Source organism: Balaenoptera acutorostrata, chromosome 11 (genome assembly GCF_949987535.1).
Source record: "Balaenoptera acutorostrata chromosome 11, mBalAcu1.1, whole genome shotgun sequence".
Taxonomy (NCBI): Eukaryota; Metazoa; Chordata; class Mammalia; order Artiodactyla; family Balaenopteridae; genus Balaenoptera; species Balaenoptera acutorostrata.
Window position 1 is genome coordinate 76,304,577 of NC_080074.1, and position 20,871 is coordinate 76,325,447.

General features: G+C 34.5%; 1 protein-coding gene across 1 annotated transcript in view; it reads left to right on the forward strand.

Annotated features, from left to right (window-relative positions):
- Positions 1 to 20,871, forward strand: part of CPNE8 (copine 8) — a 294,950-nt gene that overhangs the window by 211,006 nt on the left and 63,073 nt on the right. Inside the window, exons 10-11 of the mRNA XM_057557551.1 lie at positions 10,558 to 10,611; positions 11,631 to 11,692. Of these exons, the coding sequence (XP_057413534.1) occupies positions 10,558 to 10,611; positions 11,631 to 11,692 (116 nt within the window). The remainder of the gene's footprint in view (positions 1 to 10,557; positions 10,612 to 11,630; positions 11,693 to 20,871) is intronic.

Below are 20,871 nucleotides of genomic sequence, written 5' to 3' on the forward strand. Positions count from 1 at the left end.
TAACTACCAGATACGTGTTGAGCATAAGGTATGTTCTAGCACTGTTAATCCTTGAGCTTTGTTATCTGTACATTCTCTGTGATTTTTTTTAAAGACTTTTTTGATGTGGACCATTTTTAAAATCTTTACTGAATTTGTTACAATATTGCTTCTGTTTTATGTTTTGGATTTTTGACCCTGAGGCATGTAAGATCTTATCTCCCCAACCAGGGATCAAACCCGCACCCCTTGCATTGGAAGGTGAACTCTTAACCACTGGACCGCCAGGAAGTTCCCTCTGTGATTTTTTAAATTTAATATACATCATTAGCAAAGGAGAATATCTCAGTACTTAGTCAATGATAACTGTTTCCTACCAGACTGACACTATTTGACACTAAAATTGACCTCCTTTAAGTTAAGAGTGGAGGAATCTCCTTCTCCTATCACCTTTTTACTAGGCTAAAGCAGTTGTATTCCATGCATTTATTAGTTTATGAATAAAATATTTATGACATGACTTCTATATTCCACACTCAATATTAGGCCCCAAGGATGCAGCAATGAATGAAAATTTCACTGTCTAATGGGAGAGACAAACACGTTAAATGCATTTAGATTATCTTGATAGGTGCTATATATACCTAGTTGACTACGAGATATCTAGAGAGGGGTGCAGCAAACTTATCCCAAGAAAGCTACCCAGGCAAAGACAAAGTTGGAGTAATGGATCAATTTTTCTGTCTGGGTCTTTTGGGGACAGAATATTAATGCTCTAAATAGACAGTAGAAGTAATATAAGACAGGTTGACTTATATGGATGCCTGTTTTTTCTCCAAACCCTCAAGGCTGAGGAGAAACAACACATGCATACTAGTCCTCCTTGTACTGAGAACTCATTTACTGACAGTCACATAATGCTCCAGAGATCAATTATTTTGAGTTTCCTTAACTTTAAAATGTCTTCTTCTCTTTGGATCTCTCTTATCTGACAAAGCTTGCTTAACGAGATTGGTGTCGCATCTGATGTTATGACAAAGAAGCTTAGTAACAATTATTCCTTATTATATACCTGCATGGATATTTGTGCCACAACTTCAAATAAAAATGTGTTCTTATTATTCATATTATCAGTAGAAGAGATCAGTCTGAAGGAAATCTGGAGGAACATTCTGTGTTATGTCTAAGTAGATTTAGAATTTCGGTGAACAGTTAGCTCTTGGTCCAATACATTGAAACTTCATTTTCTGCACACATGTAAGGGATTGTTTTGTTGAGGCAACCATGGAAATTTTCAACCATTATTCCTTCAAATATTATTTCTGCCCCTTTCACTCTCCCTTCTCCTTTTGGTACTCCCAGTATATATATATATATATATATATATATATATATATATATATATATGTTGTTATGCTTGATCATATCTCACAGATTCATATTTTTTTCTTTTTCTTTCTTAAACTAGAAAATCTCAACTGACCCATCTTCAAGATCACTCATTATTTCTTCTGCCAGCTCAAATGTTCTATTTAGCTCCTCTAGCAAATTTTTCATTTGTTACTGTGCTTTTTAAGTTGAGAATTTCTATTTGGTTCTTTTTAATAATTTTGACCTACTTATTCATTTTTCTATTTGGTGAGACATTGTTTCATACTTTATTTCTTTATATATAGCTTCTTTAGTTTTTTAAACATATTTATAGTAGCTGATTTAAAGAATTTATTAAATAAATCCCATATCTACAAGTTCCCAGGGGCAGTTTCTATTGATTGCTTTTTTCCTATATATGGGTCATACTTTCTTGTTTCTATGCATGTCCTGTATTTTTGGTTGTTGTTGAATGTTGGAAAGTTTTAAAAAATACAATATAGTAACACTGGAGATCAGATCCCCTGCTTTTCCGGGATTTGTTGTTGTTGCTGTTTGTTTGTTTAGTTACTTTCCTGGAGTAATTCTGTAAAGTCTTTCTTCTTTGCTGTGTGGGTCATTTCAGTCTGTGCCTGGTTAGCTAGTGGTCAACACATGATTTGACAGAGATTTGTGTATGTTGGTGCACTTCTTATATGCTCCAAGTATAAAATTCTGCCTTGGCTTTTACTTGCTATTTAAACAGATACTCAAAGTCAGCCAGAGTTGAAGGATTAGGGCTTCCTCAAGGTCTTCCCTGGCCATGCATACAGTCCTGCATAAGCATTTGGTCTTCTAGATCCCCAGCAATATGCTGGAACTTTAAAAAACTTCCTACTTGAGATCAGATCAAGAAGGTGGAGGAGTAGGACATGGAGCTTACATTCTCTCACAAATTACATCAAAAATACATCTACATGTGGAGCAATTCTCATAGAACATCTACTGAATTCTGGCAGAAGACCTCAGACTTCCAAAAAGGCAAGAAAATCTCTGGATAAGGCAAAAGAAAAAAGAGAAAAAAAAAAAAAAAAAAAGAGAGAGAGAGAAAGGAATCAGGACAGAACCTGTGCTCCTGGGAAGGATCTGTGAAAGGGTAAAGTTTTCCACACACTGGGAAGTCCCCTTACTGGCAAGGAGATCAGCAGGGACAGAGGGAGAGCTTTGGAGCCTCAGAGGAGAGCACAGCAACCGGTTTACAGAGGGCAAAGTGCAAAGAGACCTGCACACATGGTCAGTGCCACCCACCCAGCACTCCCCAGCCTGAGACACTCATCGCTGGGGCAGGTGGGGGCTGTGTGCTGAGGCTTGGGCTTTGGTGGTCAGACCCGGTGGAGAAGACTGGGGTTGGCTGCATGGAGACAGCCTGAGGGGGGTAGAGTGTGGTGTGAGAGGAGGCCTGGGCCCACCAGAGAGGGAGGGTGCTATTGTTGGGGGTCATGCAAGGAGAGGGGTGGGCCCGCCATAGGAGCTTCTTTCTCCACACACACTCTCAGGTGGCAGGGCACCACGTACATGAGCTGCAGGGGTAGGTACAAGCCTCCACTGCCATCTTGGACTCCAGAGGCAGGTGCAGACCACTGCCAAGGGTCCTGTAACAGGGAGCCAACCACTGCTTCTGCTTTCCTGGGAGCATGCACAGCCCACCACTGCCACAGAGGGTCCTGTGACTGGGCACCAACTGCTGCCCCAGATTCCCTGGGAAGGTGCATGACCCACCATGGCTGCCAAGGGTCCCACAACCCAGAGCCAACCTCTGCCTCCACCTTCCTGGGAGCCTACATGAGCCACGTGCCTGCACACCCCTTATCAAGGGGAAAATGCCCAGCGCACACTAAGGAAAGAGATGGCAAGCATCCAAACCAAAAACAGCCCTCATAACAAAAAAATATTAAACCCATACAAGCTATGCAGGGAGGTTCCTGTATATAAATAGCCCTCCAATACTACAGTAGATAGCTGTTTCCCTTAAACTCACAGAGAAAGAGAAATATAAGCAAAATGAAGAAGCAGAGGAACCACTCCCATTAAAAGCCCAAGAGAATTCCCCTGAAGGAACAAACAATGAAACAGATCTCTTCAGTCTAATAGACACCAAGTTCAAAAAGGAGGTAATGAAAATACTGAAGGAATTAAGAAAGGCTATGGACAAAAATGCAGATTACTGTAAAAAGGACTAGAAACTATAAGGAGGAGCCAAGAAAATTTAGAAAATTAAGTTGCTGTGATGAAAGCTGAGCTAAAGACAGTGAGTAGCAGAATGAATAATGCAGAAGAAAGAATAAGTGATCTGGAAGACAGAATAATGGAAATTAACCAATCAGAACAGCAGATAGAATGTCAAATGCAAAAAAAAAAAAAAAAAATGAAAGCAATATGAGACCAATGGAATAATATAAAGTGTGCCAATCTATGCATAATAGGGATTCCAGAAGGAGAAGATAGAGAAAAGGGGATTGAAAATGTATTTGAAGAAATCATGTCTGAAAACTTCCCAAACCTAAAGAAGGAAACAGATATCCAGTTACAGGAAGCACAGAGGGTCCCAAACAAGATGAATCCAAACAGACCTACATCAAGACATATTGTAATAAAAATGACAAAAGTTAAAGATAAAGAGAGGATTCTAAAGGATCAAAAGAAAAACAAAGAGTTCTTTACAAGGGAACCACCATAAGGCTGTCAGCTGATTTCTCTACAGAAACACTGCAGGCTAGAAGGGAGTGGCAAAATATATTCAAAGTCTTGAAAGGGAAAAATCTGCAACCTAGAATATTCTACCCAGCAAGATTATCATTTATAATAAGAGGAGAAATAAAGAATTTCTCAGACAAGGAAAAACTAAAAGAATACAACAATACTAAACCTATCCTAAAAGAAATATTGAAATATCTTTTCTGAACAGAAAAAGAGCAAGAAGATATAGGAAGGAGGAAATCATAATTTGAAAGTAAATCACTTAAATTAGCCAGTACGCAGATCAAAAATATAAAAAAAAAAAACCTATTTGTGAAAGTTATGATAAACACAAGGAACAGCAAAAGGATAAACATGAAGATGTAAAAAAGGACATCAAAATCATAAAATGTGAGGAAGGAGAGTAAGAAAATGCAGATTCTTTTTTTTTTTTTTTAGAATGTGTTTCCGTCGATATGACTATCAGTCTAAAGCAAGCAGATATAGGAAGAGGTTAATGTACTTGAAAACAGGTCAACCACAAATCAAAAACATACGAGATTCACAAAAACCAAAAAGATGAGAATGCAAGCATACAATAAAAGGAAATGATCAAACCACAAAAGAAAAACAAAAAGAAAGGAACAAAGAAGAAACAAAGAATCAACTGGAAAACAAGGTCTAATATGGCAATAAATACATATGTATCAATAATTACCTTAAATGTCAAGGGACAGAATGCTCCAATCAAAAAGCATAGGGCTTTCCTGCTGGCTCAGTGGTTGAGAATCTGCCTGCCGACGCAGGGGAAACGGGTTCGAGCCCTGGTCTGGGAAGATCCCACATGCCGTGGAGCAACTAGGCCCGTTAGCCACAATTACTGAGCCTGCGCATCTGGAGCCTGTGCTCTGCAACAAGAGAGGCCGCGACAGTGAAAGGCCCGCGCACGGCGATGAAGAGTGGCCCCCGCTTGCCGCAACTGGAGAAAGCCCTCGCACAGAAATGAAGACCCAACACAGCCAAAAATAAATAAATAAAAAAAAATTTAACAACAACAACAAAAAAAATCACTAAAAAAAATAAAATAAAATAAAGCATAGAGTGGTAACCTGGATAAAAAACAAGAGCTTACAATATGCTGCCTACAAGAGAAAGAAACCCCCCCCCCCTTAGGGCAAAGGACACACATAGATTGAAAGCAAAGGGATGGAAAAGATATTTCATGCAAAGGGAAATGAAAAGAAAGAGGGTGTTGCAACACTCATATCAGACAAAATAGACTTTAAAGCAACGGTGATAAAGAAGGACACGATATAATGAAAACAAGATAAATACAAGAGAGGATTTCACACTCATCAACATATATGCACCTAATATAAAAGCACCCAAATACATAAAATAAATACTAACAGACATAAAGGGAGAAATTGATGGGAATACATTAACAGTAGGAGACTTTAACACCCCACTCACATCAATGGACAGATCTTCTAGACAGAAAATCAATAAGGCAATAGAGATCCTAAATTATACAATAGAATAGTTAGACTTAAATGATATTTTCAGGATATTACATCAAAAAAAACAAAAACAAAAACAAAAACAAAACCAGAATACACATTCTTTTCAAGTGCATATCAAACATTTTCTAGGATTGACCACATACTAGGGCACAAAACTAACCTCAACAAATTTAAGAGTACAGAAATTATTTCAAACATCTTCTCTGACTACAACAGCATGAAACTAGAAATCAACCACAGGAAAAGAATTGAGAAAAAATGATTACATGGAGACTAAACAACATGCTACTAAAAAACCAATGGGTCAAAGAGGAAATCAAAAAGGAAATTAACAAATACCTTGAGACAAATGACAATGAAAACACAACCATACAAAATCTGTGAGATGCAGCAAAAGCAGTTCTTAGAGGGAAGTTCATAGCAATACAGGCCTTCCTCAAAAAGCAAGAAAAATCTCAAATAAACAACCTAACCTACCACTTAAAATAATTATAAAGAGAAGAACCAACAAAACCTAAAGTCAGTAGAAGGAAGGAAATAATAAAGATCAGGGAGAAAATAAATAAAATAGAGATTATAAAAACAGTAAAAAAAAATTAATAAAACCAAGAGCTGGTTCTTTGAAAGGATAAACAAAGTTGACATACCTCTGGCCAGACTCACCAAAAAGAAAAGAAAGAGAACCCAAAAAAACAAAATAAGAAATGAAAAAGGAGAAATCTCAACTTATACCACAGAAATACAGAAACAACATGAAAACGTACCATGAACAATTATATACCAACAAATTTGACAACCTAGAAGAAATGGACAACTTTCTAGAAACGTACAGCCCACCAAAATTGAATCAAGAAGAAAGAGATAATTGAACAGACTGATCACTAGAAGTGAAATAAAATCTGTAGTTAAAAAAAAAAAAAAAATCTCCCTACAAACAAAAGGACCAGATGGCTTCACAGGTGAACTCTACCAAACATACAAAGAAGAACTTATACCTATTTTTCTCAAACTCTTCCAAAAGATTGAAGAGGAGGGAACACTCCTAAAGACATCTATGAAGCCACCATCACCCTGTACCAAAACCAGACAAAGATACCACCAACAAAGAAAATTACAGGTCAATATCTTTGGTGAATATAGATGCAAAATTTCTCAATAAAATATTAGCAAACTGAATCCAACAGCACATAAAAATATCATACACCATGACCAAGTGGTATTCATTCCAAGCTCACAAGGATGACTCAACATACACAAATCAATCAATGCAATACACCACATTAACAAAGAAAGTCAAAAACTACATGATCATCTCAACAAATGCAGAAAAAGCATTTGACAAAATTCAACATCCATTCATGATAAAAAATACTCTTACCAAAGTGGGAATAGAAGGAATATATCTCAACATAATAAAAGCCATTTATGACGGACCCACAGCCAATATAATACTCAACAGTGAGTACTAAATGGTGAAATACTCAATGGTAAAAGCCTTCCCACTAAAATCTGGAACAAGACAAGGATTCCCACTCTCACCACGTGTATTCAACGTAGAATTGGAAGTCCAGCCACAGGAATCAGACAAGAAAAAGAAACGTATCCAAATTGGAAGGGAAGAGGTAAAATTGTCACTATATGCAGATGGCATGATACTATATATAGAAAACCCTAAGGACTCCACGCAAAAACTACTAGATCTAATAAATGAATATAGCAAAGTAGCAGGATACAAGATTAACAGTCAGAAATTGGTTTCATTTCTTTACACTAACAATGAAATATCAGAAAGGGAATGTAAAACAAAACAATACCTTTCAAAATTGCACCAAAAAAAATAAAATGCCTAGGAATAAACCTGACCAAGGAGGTGAAAGACTTACATGCTGAGAACTATAAAACACTCTAAAACATTAATAAAGGAAATTAAAGAGGATTCAAAGACATGGAAATATATCACATGCTCTTGGATTGGAAGAATTGGTATTGTTAAAATGGCAATACTACCCAAAGCAATCTACAGATTTAATGCAATCCCTATCAAATCGCCCATGACATTTTCACAGAACTAGAACAAATAATCCACAAATTTATATGGAACCATAAAAGACCCAGAATTGCCAACCCTGAGGAAAAAAAAAAAAACAAAGCAGGAGGTATAACTCTTCCAGACTTCAGACAGTACTACAAAGCTACAATAAATAAAGTGGTGTTGGTACAAAAACAGACATACAGATCAATGGAACAGAATAGAGAGCCCAGAAATAAATCTACACACCTATGGTAAATTAATCTTTGACAAAGGAGGCAAGAATATAAAATAGGAAACAGACAGTCTCTTCAGCAAGTGGTGCTGTGAAAGTTGGACAGCTGCATGTAAATCAATGAAGTTAGACCACACCCTCACACCATGCACAAAAATAAACTCAAAATGGCTTAATGACTTAAACATAAGATATGACACCATAAAACTCCTAGATGAGAGCACAGGCAAAACATTCTCTGACATAAATCAGACCAATGTTTTCTTAGGTTGGTCTCCCAAGACAATAGAAATAAAAACAAAAATAAACAAATGGTACCTAATCAAACTTACAAGCTTTTGCATAGCAAAGGAAGCCATAAAATAAGCAAAAAGACAACCTATGGAAGGGGAGAAAAATATTTGCAAATGATGCAACCAACAAGGGCTTAATCTCCAAAATATACAAACAGCTCACACAACTCAACAACAACAAAAAACAAACAACCGAATCAAAAAATGGGCAGAAGACCTTAATAGACATTTATCCAAAGAAGACATACAGATGGCCAAAAAGCACATGAAAAGATGCTCAAAATCACTAATTATTAGAGAAATGCAAATCAAAACTACAATGAGGCATCACCTCACACCAGTCAAAATGGCTATCATTAAAAAATTCTACAAAGAACAAATGTTGGAGAGGGTGTGGAGAAAAGGGAACCCTCCTACACTGTTGGTGGCAATGTAAGTTGGTGCAGCCACTATGGAAAACAGTACGGAGGTTTCTCAGAAAACTAAAAATAGAATTACCATATGATCCAGCAATCCCACTACTGGGTGTATACCCAGACAAAACTATAATTCAAAAAGATACATGCACCCCTATATTCATAGCAGCACTATTCATAATAGCCAAAACATGGAAACAACCTAAATGTCCATTGACAGATGAATGGATAAAGAAGATGTGGTACATATATACAATGGAATACTACTCAGTCATAAAAAAGAACAAAATAATGCCATTTGCATCAACATGGATGCAACTTAGAGATTATCATACTAGAAAGAGAAAGGCAAATACTATATGATATCACTTATATGTAGAATCTAAAATATGTCACAAATGAACATTTCTACAAAACAGAAACAGACTCACAGACATAGAGATCAGACTTGTGGTTGCCAAGGAGGGGGGGAGAGGGATGGACTGGGAATTTGGGGTTCGTAGATGCAAACTATTACATTTAGAGCACATATAGCACAGGGAACTATATCCAATCTCCTGAGATAAACCATAAAGGAGAAGAATATTAAACAAAGAATGTATATATATGTAAAACTGAGTCACTTTGCTGTTCAGCAGAGATCAGCATAACATTGTAAATCAACTATACTTCAATAAAAAATAAATTTAAAAAATAAAAAAGACAAAATTGAAAAAACTTATAAAATAAAACAAAATGAAATGTTAAAAACAAAACCAGAAACAACCCAAGCAGCAGGAGCATCTACGGAACGGAAACAGTTAGCAACTGTGGGAGCTGGGATGTAATCAGGCTTGGGTTCTTGCTGTTTTTGACTCCAATAATGGCTAAAATCTTTTTCTACATTTATTCTTTTAAAGGCTGTGTGCAAAAAAGAAAACACACAAGTTACTTTTATATTCTTCTAAAGAGTCTTTATAACTACCGATAAGAAGATGATACAAAGAGGAGGTGGTCCCTATGGATGGTTTCTTAGCTTCATTACCTTGTAGGGTATGATTCTCAGCCAGGCAGAATTAAATGGGATGATGAAAAACCCATGGATAATAACATTTAGGACCCAACTTAAAATTAAATAAAATCCTAAAATGAAAACAAATAAGTAAATAAATAAACGCCTCCTACTGCTTTACAGATTCATTTTGGCAGGTAAAGACCTTCTCCTGGTGGTTCCCCAGGCTTATGGGACTACCTTCAGAATTGCAGTTGTGCTGGTTTGGAGCTAGTTTTAAGGCTGTTGCTAGGTCTACAGTGGGATCTGTAGTCAGTGTGCTTGTTACTAGGGGCTCAGGTGAGTGTGGATTATGTCCAGTGCTGGGTGGATGAGACTGGCTCCAGTACTTTTGTTCAGTAGGGTGGTCCTGGGCCATGGTTCCTTTTCAGGGTGTACAGTTGGGTCCTCAGTCAGTCAGCCTATTTCTAGGTTTGTGAACTGGTGTGACTCCCACCAGGACTCCCACAAGGACTCCAAACTTTTACACATTATTATGTGTCTGATGGAAATTATTACCATTATAAAGCAATAAGTAGAGCCCATAAATATTCACATATTTGGGTGATTTGTCATGTTAGTGCATTTAATCAAATAAAAAGTATTATGTCTCTTGGATATATTTTATTTATTAGAGAAAACCATAGTTTTTCTACAAAGCAATCACTATTATTTGGGACCTTGAATATTAAAAATCTCTCTCACATCAAGAAGATGTAAATGGGTAGGGTAATCAATGCATAAGTTACTGAGAAGGATATTACTGAAAATATATTTTTTAAAGAAGATGATCACTAGTAACTTTTGCAGAGAAGTTTTGGCTGATAGACTATCTAGGAGTCATACTAAAGGCATTTGTAAGTGAATAAATACATAAGAAGTGAAAGGCACCAGGTTGGACTACACATTTTTAAGAATATTTCAGTATAAAACCTGACATTGTAATTGTTTTATCTGCTCTTTAAGGTGATAAATCCCAAAAAGAAAGGAAAAAAGAAGAAATATACTAACTCAGGAACAGTAAGTCAAATTTTATGTTATTCATTAAGGATTCAAATAAATGAATAAAAAATATATATAACATTTTGTATTGAATAAAAGCTACTAAACACTGCACTGTTTCACTTAGGGTTTTAATGTGAATGTATATAATAAAAAATTAACTTCCTATGGGAATTGTAATGGAGAACACCTTATAGGAGGTAGCGACCCAGCTTCCTGAAAGTTGTCCTAGGGGTTGAATGGCCTCTGAGAGAAGGTGAAATTTTATTATGAATTCTTCATTCAATGAAATCACACTAGAGAAAATCAAGTAGACCTGAAAAAGTGTAAGTTGTAATAAGAAATATTATACTCTTTATAGGCTATACTTAAGACTTGTTTTATAAGATGTGAAAGTATTTGTTTATAGTTCATTAAAATTGACAACTCTGTGTAAATGCTGGATTAAATCAGTACAGGAAGGTGCAAAGATGAAAGTAAGTTAAAATTGTGAAAAATCAAAAGCATCCTATTTTGATAAAGAATATACTGAAAATTTTATCCTATGATTAACTGTCCTTGGGAGAAGCAAATATAAGTTCCCTCCAAGTTTTCTTTTAAAAGATTTTTATAAAGCAAGACATTTAAGATATTACATGGCCTCATTACAGGTCTCTGACAAAAACACCCCTTTCTTTTTATATGGTTTAGCTCACTGATTTTGATTTTTTAGTTTTAACCATTTTCTAGCTTCCTTTCATCTTTCCTTTATATCTAAAATGAGAAGTAACACAGTGTCCTTGTAGATAATTTGCATGCTGTTCTTCAAAGGAAGTAAACTGGTCATAGAAAGGAATCATTTAATTTTTTGGCCCCTTTTCTTCTGATAATTTTAAATGTAAGAAAAATCAGTCCTAGTAAATTTTAATAAAGAATAATATCTTTATTGATGTTCAAAATGCTAGGAAACATGATTTTCTCTCTAACAGAAAAAAAGTCCATTTGGGGATGCAATTAGTACCAGCAGGTAATTCTGCCTTGTTTTTTTCTTTTTTCAGGTCACGTTACTTTCTTTCTTGGTAAAAACAGAAGTTTCATTCCTTGACTATATTAAGGGAGGGTAAGTCATTCTCTGAAATTGTTTCATTGCTTAGGCAATGGTGAGAGGCAAGTTTGAATGTGTTTAGAAACTTCATGACAACAGCAGTCAGAAACATCACTTATGTAAGCCTCTTCCTAATTATAATTAAGCAGGGTTTTTTTTGGGTTTTTTGTTTTGTTTTGTTTTGTTTTGCCAATACTGATTTATTGCTAGAGTGTTGTCAAGCCAAAGAAGGATTGAGAGAATGAGGGGGGCCAAAGGAACAAAGACAGTTTCCCACAAAACAGAGAGCTTACCCCCTTTTGCTCTTTGTTAAGAAAACAAAACAAACAAAAGCTATACTTGCCCAAATGGGGAATCTCTGCTATATATGGGCATCTTGAAACCTGCCACCTGGATACATAAGACTAAGAAGCTACAGGGTGATTGTTTCAGTAAAGTTAAAAGAAAACGTACTAATTAGGAAAAAGTGTTTGCCAACTCTCCTTAGTATTCTGATGTTTGTGCATATTTTTGTCTTTAGAAGATGAGAAAATAGAAAGTTGAATTTGTCATAAAAAATAGATTCCTGTATAAATAAACTCCTTGGTAGCTGTAGATAATAGTTGATTAAAAAGATGGACATCTCTTAGCATGCTCTTTATAAACTTAAAAAAAGTGCTTGATAGATCTGGCTATAATTTGCATGTTGAAATGATGATTTGAAGTTTTAAAATACTAAAAATTCCTTTTAGTTTTTGTTTTGTTTGTCTTTTGGCTTTGCTTTGTGATCATGTGAAGTGGGTAGTGTATGTGTGTGTGAAAGAAATACCCAATAAGTATTGTCAGCAGGACAAATCAAGTAATATTTTGATGTTAATCTATCAGTAAAAGAAATTTTCAGAATCTATTACCAATAAATCACTTTTATTGGTTGTTCACATTCTCCTTTTGAGGATTCTTAGGGCTAATTAGAGCAAATGGGTTTCTACAATACTTAAGCAATTACAGTATTGACAACTGTCATTTTTATGCTTCTTATCACCTCCAAGATTTTTTTGTGTTTGTTTTTGGTTTACACACATCCTGTGCTGGAAGAAATGGTAGTGACCTTTTTCTGACAGAAATCAGTGTATAAATGGAGCCCCAACCTATGAAGTACACTTTGTTCCAATCCTGGCTTCCCAAGGGTTTTATAAGAACCCATCTTTTAATTTACAAATGGGATATGGAGAAATAGAGTTTGAAATTTACTACATAGTTAATCTAACTGGACTTATATTAATTTTTATATAATATTATCTAAAAAGGACATGAGGAATATCTGCATATAAATCATTTTTATATGAAGATGTATATAACAAATTTATATATTTTTAAAATATACTACAATTACATGTTTACCTATTATTCATCACTATTTCTAATACTTATTATACAGATATTGTCCCTTTGATAATGGAATCCGAATTGAGAAGCAATATAATTATTGTATTCTGTGTCTTTATGTGTCTTTGCTCTTAAGGACTTGTTATAAGCAATTGGGCACAAAATTTAAATTCTGACTTTTATTAATAATATGGTGAGGAGATCTGGCTTTATCATGACACTCCTTATCACTTCAATTTCCTGTAGTTTACATGAGTCACCTTAGTTTCTTTCATGACCTTAATGATATTTATTTCCCTTCACTCTGAAGTTATTGCTTATATTCCTACAAAAAACTTACTCTCACCTATCAACTTACTATACAGTGTAATTTGCGTATAATAATAGCTAACATCTGCTGACAGCTAAGTGCCTCAAGGTTATTAACTCTACCTATCTCTCTGTTGGTCCCTTTCCTTTTCTGCTCACCTCCTTTTTCCTTCTCCCTCTTTCTCTCATGAGTAATATTCGCGTTGATAATTCTCTGTTTTTCTAAAAAAATAAAGAAGTTTATTTACTTGATGTACTGTTAACTTTCAGTCTTTGTATAACTAATATTTTCTATCTCATTGCTGCTAGTCAAAAATACAGTTTAATTTACATAGCCTAAGGGAAAATGATGCTTTGGCATGCAGGATATCTAAGAATTTTCCCATCAGATATTTGTGAAGATTTAAACTTATTTAACTGTGAGTTATGGGTATTTATTATGATGGTTACTTCATAGAATTCCTGACTCTAATTATAGGAAATGAGGAATAGAGTTTTATGTTCTCATCTTTCTTAAAAATCTCTTTTGGTATGAAAATAACAAATTGTAGCAATTTGAAATGAAGAACATGAAAGCCAGTGTGGAAATGTAGCTACATCTATTCCAAATATTGCAGCAAATTACTTTTATTTTTCTTAACAGATTTCCTACTGATTTTTTTTAGACATTGTAAGGGACTTCCCTGACGGTCCAGCAGTCAAGACTCTGTGCTTCCTGCAGGGAGCACGTGTTCGATTCCTGGTCAGGGAACTAAGATCCCACCTGCTGTGCAATGTGGCCAAAAAAAGAGAAAAAAAAAAAGATAGACAGTGTAAGCTTTCTTCCCTTGCTATTAAGAAATCTCAACCTCCAAGTAGATAAATTCACCGCCATGATGGAAAATTATGTTGAGCAGACACATAATTACACAAACTTTCTAAATAATAGCAAAATAGAATATAATGAACTACATTCATTTCAAATTAGAACTAATTATAATAATTGACAGTTAATTATTATAGTTTCAATAATGGCTATTGACTCTCTTGTGAATAATATCAGTCAGAATTTCTAGTCTCTTGCAACTAAAAAAATTCTGTAAACTGTTAAACAACTCAGTAATATTTGGTACTCTTCAGAGTAACTTTTTTCTGAAACTACAGAAACTTTTTTTTTAGTGTTTTATTTTCAGTTTTGAGGAAAAGAAGTATTATATCTCCCAAATTTTAAACATAAATATCTATATTTGTGTTCCACATTGTAAACATGAAATGTGAAATGGTACAAAGTAATGTAAAATGAAAATAATTTATTATGAAACTAGAATCCCCTGTAGTCATACTCTCTAGAGATAATCACTGTTAGAAATTTATTTATTCCCAAACACACATCATTATTTTTAATGAGTGGGATAGCACTGTGCACAATATTCTATGTATATTTTCTTCATTAAATATATTGTATATATATGTTTCTGTGTCAGTACTTATAGATCTACCATATTTTAATAGTTTTCCATCATATGGATGTACATAATTTAGTTTAAAAATCTCCTGTTGATACACACTTTAGTTGTATCCATTTTATTTTCATATTATAAACAAGGCTGCAATGTAAACCCTGCAACATAGCTTTTTTGTACACTTCATTAAGCATATCTGCAAGGTCACATCCTAGAAATAGTATTGTTGGTTTAAATGGTATGCATATTTTACAATTTGTCAGGTATTTCTAATTTATTGTTTTGACAAAAAGGTAATAATAATAATTTATACTTCTAACATCTGTGTATGCAAGTTTACCATATACTTACCCTTACTGAATAGCATCACTACTTTTTCAACTTTGCTAATTTAATAGATAAATATTATAACTCATTGTCACTTTTTATCTGTGAAACCTATTTATTAGCCATTGTGATGTCCTTTGTGAAAGTCCATATTTAACCAGCCGTATCTTTGGAAACACAGGTTTCAGAACCTTTTATTTTTGCTTTTCCCCTGCTCCCTCTTCCCTAGTCCCACCAAAAAAGATTGAGTATTTTCAACTGAGAACACCAGACCAAAGGTAGCAGGGAGCTACATCCTTCAGTACAGTAAACACTTCAGATAAACTTCCGCAATATTCACATCTTGGTCTTTAACACCACTTCTCTTCTGCACACATCTAAAGAGACTCTTTTTAATCTAGCCTTGCCTTTTGCCCTGTGATTACATTGAAGAAAAACAATAAAATTAACTAACACTTTGGGCTGCAATCAACGAAGCAATCCAAAATAGTATTTTGGAGGTCATAACTATTTGCAGATTTGTGGAGTTATCAAGGTTAGTTCTTTTGAAGAGATGTCCCACCATATTTCTGAATAAGTACGATATTTCAGAAGTGATTGGAACCAAGTGTTGAATTCAGTTTTGTTTTTATAAAAGTTATAGTAACTACTCACTTTTAACTTAAAATACCAAGATATCAACATTTGTTACTGGTATTTGTGTATTGTTTTGTTGTTAACTTGGGTGAGTATCATTATTGCTAATTTGGGTGGCATCAATTCAGGAACCTACTCACCATATTCTAGTCTAGCAGAAACTATTGTTGAGTTTTGCTTATGCTGAATCTTAATTGACAAGTAAAACTAGATGTTTTCAATCAAGGTGGAAGATCATCATATAAAACATGAGTAACAGCAATTACATTGGTACTCTGGCTAGCTGTGGGTTATCCAAAATAACATTAGTTTAGGTTTTCCTGTATTCATTTTGTTCTCTACATTAATTGTATAAACTATTTTCCTTATACTGGACAACATGTGCGGGCATGAGAATAGACAAAGAGGGCAAAACAGGTGACTGGTGTGGAACATGTAGGACTAACAGATTGTGATTAAACTCTTAGAAGGAAATTCTTGAATCACACTTTAAAATGTAATCTCTCTTCTTGTTTCATCTCACAAAAAATAATTGAATAGAAAATTTTGAAAATATTGTTTTCTCATGAATCCAAGTAGAAATTATGTATAGTTAAGAATGAACACATTTAATATTAAATAAAATTGTTCTCAATAGTCCTTTAATATCTTCCCCTTCAAAGAAACTTCTTTATATGTCTAATTCTTAGTATTGGATATTCTAGGCTTCCATTACTGTAGAGACAGACATGGGGGTTTGTAATCCAGTTAACTAAATTGTCACACTCTTCGCTTAAAATTCCTATTTGTTTTTAATGTTTCATTATGCTAAGAGATTTGGGAAAAAAGAGTGGAAAATCAGGCTTAAAGTGGCTTTCTAATTAATCTATATTTATTCAGTGGCTACTCTATGTTCAGCTCTATAAAAATATTTTGAGAATGAACAATTAAAATGGTTACTGACCTCTAAATATCTACATCATTATTGATGTAGATATTTACCTGATTGATTGTTTGTGAAACCATGTTGTTAGTGTGTTACTTTTCATTCATTGTCTCAGTTCCTAACACACTGTGTTTAGCTGCAGTAGACAGGTTTATGGATTGAGGTACACAGTGAGCAGATGAGACAGATGCATTCTCAATCAGACAAGGTCCAATTTTTATGGAAATATTCTGTGAAATAAAAATTTAATTTTTAGACCTTCTTTTTTCCCTTTTTTTTTTTTTTTTTGCTAAGCAGAACCATGCTTTCCCTGGAGCATAAGATACAATTTATGACTTGAGGTAGTAAAGAGTTTTATTTTCTAAATACAATAATATCCACAAAGGAGGTCTTACTGTAGAGTAAAAAAAAAATGGATTGCCTCTTCTGGGCTGTTGACATTGGGGTTATTATTTTTAATCATGCTCTGTATGTTTTTCCTGTAGTTATTTTATTTCTCTTTACTTACTAAAAATGATTTTAATACTAAAATTCTGATATAATTGGCAACCAAATATGTTTACTCAGTAATCCTTAATGTATGACATTGAATATCCCAATTATCATTGATAAGGACAATGCCAAATTCATTGAAAATCAGAGACAGTTCTGAAATCTAAATACTCCTTTAAGGTAACATCATCACTTTTATAATAATTATAATTTGTGAAATGGGTTTATTGACCTCTACAGACAACAGCTCACATTATGAGTATCTGAGGACAGAATCATAAGTTTCAATTTGGTTTTGTCTGCCTTTCAGTCCTCTGTTTCTCTCAGGTCTTCATGAAACTCCACCACTAATATGACCAAGGAACAAATATATATAAAGTTTTTTGCATTTCTTTGACTGGCAGATGAATGGGGAAAACAGATCTCAAATTCTCGTGCACACTGAGTACCCCTAAACAACCAGAATGTTATGTCAACCTGAAACCCTAATCTACACTTTTATCAGAAAATTGAAGGTATTAGAAACTCGCAGACCTACAGACTGTCATTTACTTCCTGTGAAGAAAGCCCAAAATGTCATCCACCTCGTCCCAAATGAGCTTCACAACCACTTATATACAGTGGTTGCTAGTTTCCCTGGTTACCATTTTAATTGTTCGTTCTCAAAATATTTTTATAGAGCTGAACATAGAGTAGCCACTGAATAAATATAGATTAATTAGAAAGCCACTTTAAGCCTGACTTTCCACTCTTTTTTCCCAAATATCTTAGCATAATGAAACATTAAAAACAAATAGGAATTTTAAGCGAAGAGTGTGACAATTTAGTTAACTGGATTACAGATCCCTATATCTGTCTAGCTTAGATTTTATTATCTTGTGACCTTCCTCTTTCCATGCCTCATATCATAATCACCAAACAAAACAGATGGACCAGGCTTTCCGGGATTAGAAAAAATGCTTTTGTGTTGCCTCTGCCAGAAATCATCTCAACTCTGTATCTGGGTTTTAGTGACTTGGAAGAAGGCAAGATCAAGATGAGAAGCATGAACTGCTTATTTTCCTCACATATTAACTGAAAGGGAGCATGAGAGAAGGTAATAGGGGAGCCCCTAAGTGGGCAAGTTCTGGGAAAGAATCAGAATAAGGGGTAAATATTTGGCAAAAAATCAAGTCGGTTAAATAAGTGGTTGCTGAAGGCAATGCATAATAGTGGCCAAGAATTTGGGTTCTGGCACTAACTGCCTGGTTCAAATCCTAGATTTGTCTTTTGCTAGCATAACCTGTTTCCGTTTCTATGAAATAGAAATAAAAATAATAATACCTATCTCACAGAGTGACTGTGGATTAAATGGCATATACCCTCGATAAATGCTAGCTATCATTTTTCTGAACAATCTGAATTTGTTTAAAGTTCTAATATGTCTTTTCTCATTGTTGGTGTTAAATGTCCTAATTAACAGAGACATGGAGAGAAAAAGACATATTCAACTTTATAAAGTCAATAAGTCTTTTTTTTTTCTTTTTCTTTAGTTCAATTCTCTTTGGAGGGTCATGCAAGGTTATTCCTTCCATTGTAGTCAATCACAACCCAAACTCTTGACACTGAATCTAAAACTTGTCTGAAATTATATGCAAAAGGTTTATATTCCACTCCAAGTAAAAAGTCTTAGAAGAAAAATTAAAGCTATCTACCTATTATAGGCTCATTGTAGAGGCTAAAAGTGGACTTTTTAATATGCTTATTTTAAAGGTGAGTTGAATATAAGTAAGTGCCATTATTAACGAGCTCCATAAGGATTTTTAATTGAAGCAAGTGCAATGATGCTATAAAATATTTGCCTTAGTTTTATACAGTTGGTGGCATTATATTAGATATGTCGTCTCAGGGAGCACATCTTGCCAGAACATGCAACACAAGTTTATTTTCTAGTCCAGTTTCTTTTTGAAAACTGAATATACATAACTAGGATTTTTTTATAGTGCTTCTTGTTGTGACACGCAAGTGTTTTGCATTCATCAAATAAGTCGAGAGCTAAACCCTGCAGTGCTGAATGGGGATAAATATAATAAAAGTAAAGCCATTCTGCCTTCTAGAAATACATTCCCCTAAAACATTATTATATCTAAACTAAACTCATCTAAAATGTGATTTAGAAAAGAAACTTTTGGAAGTATTAAGAAGACTCATAAACACTGTTTTGGTTAATGCTTGATTCTAATTTTTATATATACAAAATGCATGCTTGAGAATTCTAAAGATGTCCAGTTATAGCCTTTAAGATTGTGATTTAATTGCCAGCTTATGTTATTTTTCAAATGATTTTTTCAGAACTATATATTTCAAAGTCAAAGGAAATTGCATGTACGTTTCATCATCAGAACCAGTGCTAATTTAGCCAAAATATTGACAATCTATTTTGTACCAGGCAGTTTCTTAGTTATATTTCATTATCAGAGTGTGTACTTTTAGCCACACTATGTCTAAAATAGTTTCTTTCTGGTGGGAACTGAAAGCTTGGCAGCCAGGGGAAAGGGAAACAGAGTTAAGCAAATAAGGGTGGTTTACCAAGGGCAGGTTGTGGAAGGGTGGGAAAATTTATCACTGACATTGCTTAGAACTGGTAGTGTATGGTGATATTAAAATGTAGACTGTGTATTAGTAGATTACATTATTGTTTTTAAGTTATCTGCAGACAATGTACCTCCTACTGCCTACACCCTTGGAGGTTCATTACCCCAGCCATGATACACCACTTACCTTCACTATGGGAAGAATTAATGAAAAAAGGAATATACATATATGTTAATGTAAAGAGAGAAGTGTTTCATCTGACTCAACAGAGGAAAGGATTAATATGAATAAGGAAAGGATGACATGGTTGCTCAAGAGATTGGTCCTCCAGCACGCAGAATATTTATTATATGCAGGTACTTCAGGATTTTATTTCTGATATGTAGAGGGCTTCTTCAAATTAGCTGGTACCTTTTTATCATATGAGAAAATTGAGATTCTGGGACATGTTAATTTTGCAAATGAGTCACAACTAGCTAGCTAGTTGTAATTCTGAAATTCAAACTCCAATCTATAATTTAAAAGTTCATAGCTTTCCTGCTAGGTATCATGCCTCTTCAGCAACTACCTCATTTAAAATGGGATTCTAGGGAATCCCCTGGTGGCCCAGTGCTTAAGACTCAATGCTTTCATTGCTGTAGGCCCAGGTTCAATCCCTCATTGGGGAACTAAGATTCCGCAAGCTGCAGCGTGGCCAAAAAAAAAAAAAAAAAGGGGGGGGGGATTCTATTGGATAGTGCTTCTCTTTTTGGTTAAAGGTTGATATGTTTTATTTTGTTTTCTTTATGTCACTTATGTGATATTTTCTAAACTAATGATTTGTAAAAATGTTGGCCATCTTGCATACCTACCTTGGTAAGGAGTCGTTGAACTACAGGATGATCAGCTTACCTACTTGCAAAGTTGTATTTTGGAACACTTTAATTGTGTTTAAAAAAATACTGAAATTAATCTTCAAAACCTGGAGAATGTACAAAGGTTTGTTAATTTATGAAAACTAGATTTAATAAGGACCAAAACTATTAGCATAAAAAGTTTAGGAATCATATCACTTGTCTCCAGTTTCTTTTTATTCTTACTTTTGACATTTCATTGATCCCACAGAAATCCAAAATTTTAGGAAG